Genomic DNA, 5,634 nt, shown 5'->3' on the forward strand with positions numbered 1-5,634 from the left:
ATATATATATATATATATATAATTATCAATTTTTTTACACGCACATATAAATCTTGGACTTTTTTTTACATCAGTTTCTTTTCTTTTTTTTCCGTTATGATAAAATAACCAAAATCAAAATAATTAATAAACTATATACATAATAAAAAATTACAAAAACCAAAAACACAACAAATTCAATAAAACCTTAACTAAAATTAAAACAAAAATGGAAACTATATAAATAAAAACTAATTCAAAATATTAATAAAAAAAATAAAATAGTATTTCACTGAGAGCACAGATAGATAGACAGACAGACAGACAGACAGATAGACAAAATAGACAGACAGACAGACAGAATAGACAGACAGACAGACAGAATAGACAGACAGAATAGACAGACAGAATAGACAGATAGAATAGACAGACAGACAGATAGTTTTAGATAGATAGACCTTTTTTTTTTCAAGCAAAACTGGAACTAGCAGTGTGTGGGAGACGCATTATACAAATAATCTTGGGTTCGTGTATCTCAATCATTCAACACCAATACTAATGTGCGTGTGAAGTTTATTAAATGATATCATTATTCACGAGATGCTGATGTTTGGGTTCACACACGTGTTTGTGTGTTTATGGAGCGACAGGTCTTTATTTTGCTTTTCTCTCTCATCCGTCTTCAGCTTCTGCTTCATGTGGCGCCGCGTCTCCATCAGAGACACGTTTTTATGCTGTTTTTGGTCTTTTTTGATCTTGACTGCATCTTGTTTTCCAGTAAAAATATCTAAATACTTTAAAACCAAGATACATTTATTTGAGAAGCAGAAATGGCGCAAGTATTTTTTCCACACAAATGTATCAAAGTTAAGTGAGTTTTTTTTTTATTATTACAAGAACAAATATCAGCCAATAGGGTTAGAAAAATAATCTAATTTCTCCTTTGAATGAAGTTTATTTTTCTGACTCTACTGGCAGATATTTGTTCTCGTTTTAAGCTTAAACTCACTTCATTTTGATCAATTCTTCAGAAAACAGCACTTAATATCTTGCTTCTCAAGTAAATGTAATTTGATTTATGAATGTTTAGATATTTGTTCTGGAAACAAAATAAATTCATTTGACAATCAAAACTGAGTTTGAGGAATAAGTGTAAATATGTTTTTCTTACGCAGAAAAACAAACTCTGTTATCTATAGTAACATTATTATATATGAGTATTAGTATATAATACTGTATCTTCATAATATATCATTTAAAATACAATTTTGTTCTATTATATATATATTTTTTTCAATTTATATAAAATATATAATTAAAATAATATATGAAATAAAATATTAAGAACATACAGTTTTATATAATTATATATAATAATGATAATATATAATCATTTTAATAATGTTAATACTGTAATAATATTAATGAATTACTTGAAATATTTAATAATTTATCTAAACTTTATTCTATTTATTTATCTATTGATTTTTATCGTATCTATTTTTATTAAATTATTTAAATTTTCAATTTATATAAAACATATATAAATATAATTAAAATTATATATTGAGAATATACAGTTTTATATAATTATATATAATAATGATACTATGTTACTGTGTGTGTATAGCAATAAAATAATATTAATAGTAATTGTTATACTAATTTATTATACTGATAATAAATCTATTGTAATGCAATAACTATTTATGAATGTATATAAAGAGAGAGAGAATAAAGTATTAAAAGTAATTAATATTATTGTGTCTCTACACTTAATTTTGATTGACCCCCTTCAGAAAACATAACATTTTGCTTCTCAAGATTTATGAATCTTTAAATATTTATACTAGAAAACGACAAAAATACTGAAGAAAATCATGTTTTGCAGTAGGCCTATATGAGAAAAATAAGTGTACACTTAATTAAAATCCTTAAAGCTCGTCATGTGAATTTATTTTGTCTTAAGAATGTTTTTCCACTGACAAACGGCTGAATAATTGATTTTTGCAGGAAAGACTCTTTACATTTGGTCCTTTTGTCTTTGACGAGGGTCGACGGTTTCCAGCGCTGGTTGAACTCCTTCTTTAATCTTCCTCTCTCTCCATCCATCCATCTCTCCCCCAGATTTCATATCTAATAGAGCCACATGGTTTTGTCATTAATTGCATGATTACGTCGACTGAATGGAAGTGTAAATCCTCTCATTCAGCGCGTCTTCACGCCTGTCAGATTTGAAAGTCTATCTATTTAACCAGCGCTTGGGCTGAAGTCTGAGAGCGGAGCCACTTCTTTCTTTCTTCTCCTTTCTTCAGCCTCCTTTCTGGAGGATTTTGGCAGAGACAGAAACGTCAAAAGCGTTTTGTTTTCCTGACAGTCACCGTCGTGAGACTCCGAAAGGCTTTTTCATTAGATTCCCTGACTCTTCCTGTGAGGTTGCATCATTATAACGTGTGATTGTGATTGGTTCGTTGTCTCAGCCAATCAGAGGCCTCCGTTGGTCGCCTTCCCGAGCCGTTTGTCGGCTTTGCCAAGTGGAGGCGAAGGGAAAAATAAGCCCGTTGTCATATCAATTATTGTTGGCTTGGTGTTTGTTTGTTTGTTTGTTTATTGTTCTTTTATTATTTTTATTTATTTATATTTTATTATTTATTATTTATTGTAGATATATTACTTTCTTAGACCAACCACACCTTCTTTTAATACCAAAATCACATTTTTATTTTATTTTTAGATAATTGGATTAAACTAGTATTTTATGAGTTATAGTTTCAGCCTTGAAAAATCAGACTTAAGACTCCTCCTATTTCAAGCGCTGTCACGGCGAGACGAGCTTAGCGCGCACGTGCGCGTTTGTTCAAACTGAACGAGTCTGATTTATTCTACTGCTGTTTAGATAGATGGCTATAGCGTGAATTCAGAATAGCATACTAGCCAGGGTTTTTGAAATAGTGTAGTATGCAGTATGTATAATGTGCAAAGTGTGCAAGAGCGCACTGTGTGCAAAACTGTATCCCACAATGCAATGCACTTGAGCTTCCCCTTACAGTGTGACAAATGAATGGACATAATGTCATGATTTTTTATGTGAATCTCCCTGATTTATTATTTTATTAGACCAACTGCACAAATATTTAATACCAAAATCACATTTAGTTATATATATAACTATATATATATATATATATATATTTCAAATCCACATTTTTATTTTTGTTTGTTTGTTTGTTTGTTTATTGTTCTTTTATTATTTTTATTTATTTATATTTTATTATTTATTATTTATTGTAGATATATTACTTTCTTAGACCAACCACACCTTCTTTTAATACCAAAATCACATTTTTATTTTATTTTTAGATAATTGGATTAAACTAGTATTTTATGAGTTATAGTTTTTTTTTTTTTAAATCTTAAATTTATTTATTTATTATTCCTTTAAAATTTTATTAATTTGTATTGTTTTTATTTTATTTATTATTTATTATAAATTGATTAAACTCAGGAAAATTGTGTACTTTTGAGTTTTTATTTTCAAATCCACATATTAATTTTTTATTTATTTATATTTTATCATTTATTATTTATTATAAATGGATTAAAGTGGATGAAATGGTTTATGACAGGCCTTTTATTTTTATTTTTTTATTTCAAATCTACTTTTATTTAATTATTTATTACTCTTATTTTTATTTATTTGTGTATTTATTAATTATTGTTAATGGAATAATTAATAATAATTACAGCATAAATTTATTTAACAAAATAATTATAAAAATTTAAAAAATATTTAGACGTTAACTTGATGCAATGTAGTGAGACTATGTGATACTAATTTCAAATTAAGGAATTTAATATAGCAGTGTGATGATATTCCATTTCATACAGATATTAGTACTTAAAACAAAATTAACACTTAATTCTAATCTTAATATCTTGAGCAATTTTGTTTCTCAAGTAAATGTATCTTCACAAATGTTTAGATGTTTCCACTGGAAAACAGATATGATTCTTTGTTGGGAAGATTCCTCATGTGAAAGCATACTGTTTCAAATACAAATTTTACATTCATCACCTTTTAGAAAGATATTACCATTTATGCTAACAAACTAACCCTTTTCCCCACTGCACCATCATCAGTTCTCGGTTTCACAGAGCGCTTTTTAACACAAGCTTGTGATTTCCTCAATGCAGTGCCGGTGTGGGGCGGACCGGGGTCTTCATCACGCTAAGCATCGTGCTGGAGCGGATGCGCTACGAGGGTGTGGTGGACATCTTCCAGACGGTCAAAATGCTGAGAACGCAACGGCCAGCAATGGTGCAAACAGAGGTGAGAGTCCAGAGCTTCTGTTTTACGGCAGATTGTCTTGTTTAATAGCTGGACGGTTGGCAAATTGAAGTAATAACGAATGCTGATGCCTTTGTGTTTCGCTTTACAGGACGAGTACCAGTTTTGCTATCAGGCGGCTCTGGAGTACCTTGGAAGTTTTGATCACTATGCAACGTAAAAAGCCATTTTTTGTTCCCCCCTGCCCCACAAACCCCCCTCCCCCCAACAGCCTCCTGAGCCATAAAAACTTGCTTGAAAACACGAAACGATGACAACTATACACAATTCATTCAATTTTTTTGAAGAATCGTCTTTTGGAACCAATCGAAACGCGTCATGCGTATCCCCAATTGGACAAGCAACACTGGAGAAGCGCAAACGGATCCCAAACCCTTCTACGTCCCAAGCTCGTGATGGAGGAACCAAACGTTTTGGCTCAGGCTGTAGGGCGGGAATGACGATCTAGGTGTCGGACCACTAACTTTACCTCAAGTGTTCTGACGTGGAGGACAAGCATTGTTTCTTTTCAAACTAACTCTATGAACATATTACAAAAAAACATGAAGGAAAAGTCGGTGAGATACAACATGACCACACATTTAAGTATAAATGATGAGCACCTAATTGGCTGGCGTTTAAAATCCTTCTTTGTTTTCTAAAATGGCAACGTTTCCATTGAAATGTGATCTGTCGGTCTAACAGCAGTCGTCATTGCTGTCTTCAATGGAGAAATTGGAGCAACGGTACAGACAAGACTTCTTTTGCTGCTCACGTCTTGGGTCAAAGCCTATCTTTGCCATTCTGACAAAATTGGGAGCCACTTAAGAAGCAATTCCAGGCAAACCGTTCATCCACTTGAGAAAGTCACCCTCCTCTCGAAACCACTGGAGTCGCCAAACAAGAACTCGACATGTCTTGAGGCGCTGAGGCATTCAAGGAAATGGTTGAAACCTAATCGCATCGGTTTCTTCAGGTGGGGACAGTTTTTCGGTGCTTTCGAGGACGTGCTAGTGAACATTTCTGCCAATGTAGCTCCATCTTCACTTCTCGAGAGCCAATGGGAGCGTGAACTGTTGTGTCAACTGGAGATTAGGACCAGAGGATCCACCACCTAAGTCTTGAGTTTCTTTGGTGCAATGTAGCTCCATTTCCATCCTCGAGAGCCAATGGGAGCTTGACCTGTTGCATAATTGGGAGATTTGGACCAGAGGAACCACCAACGAAGTCTCACGTTTCTTTGGTGAAGTGTGGCTCCATTTCCATCCTCGAGCGCCAATGGGGGCTCGACCTGTTGCATAATTGGGAGATTTGGACCAGAGGAACCA

At 32.7% G+C, this 5,634-nt stretch overlaps 1 protein-coding gene across 9 annotated transcripts in view; it reads left to right on the forward strand.

Annotated features, from left to right (window-relative positions):
- The window catches only part of LOC107717167 (receptor-type tyrosine-protein phosphatase S-like), a 256,786-nt gene extending 252,187 nt beyond the window's left edge, over window positions 1–4,599 (forward strand). For all 9 annotated transcript variants that reach the window (XM_016523840.1, XM_016523839.1, XM_016523838.1 and 6 more), the window contains 2 exons: window positions 4,174–4,309; window positions 4,419–4,599. In XM_016523840.1, the coding sequence (XP_016379326.1) occupies window positions 4,174–4,309; window positions 4,419–4,487 (205 nt within the window). In that variant the 3' untranslated portion in view covers window positions 4,488–4,599. The remainder of the gene's footprint in view (window positions 1–4,173; window positions 4,310–4,418) is intronic.
- The last annotated feature ends 1,035 nt before the right edge of the window (window positions 4,600–5,634 follow it).

The sequence above is a fragment of the Sinocyclocheilus rhinocerous genome, unplaced genomic scaffold (genome assembly GCF_001515625.1).
Source record: "Sinocyclocheilus rhinocerous isolate Xijiao unplaced genomic scaffold, SAMN03320098_v1.1 scaffold1351, whole genome shotgun sequence".
Classification (NCBI taxonomy): Eukaryota; Metazoa; Chordata; class Actinopteri; order Cypriniformes; family Cyprinidae; genus Sinocyclocheilus; species Sinocyclocheilus rhinocerous.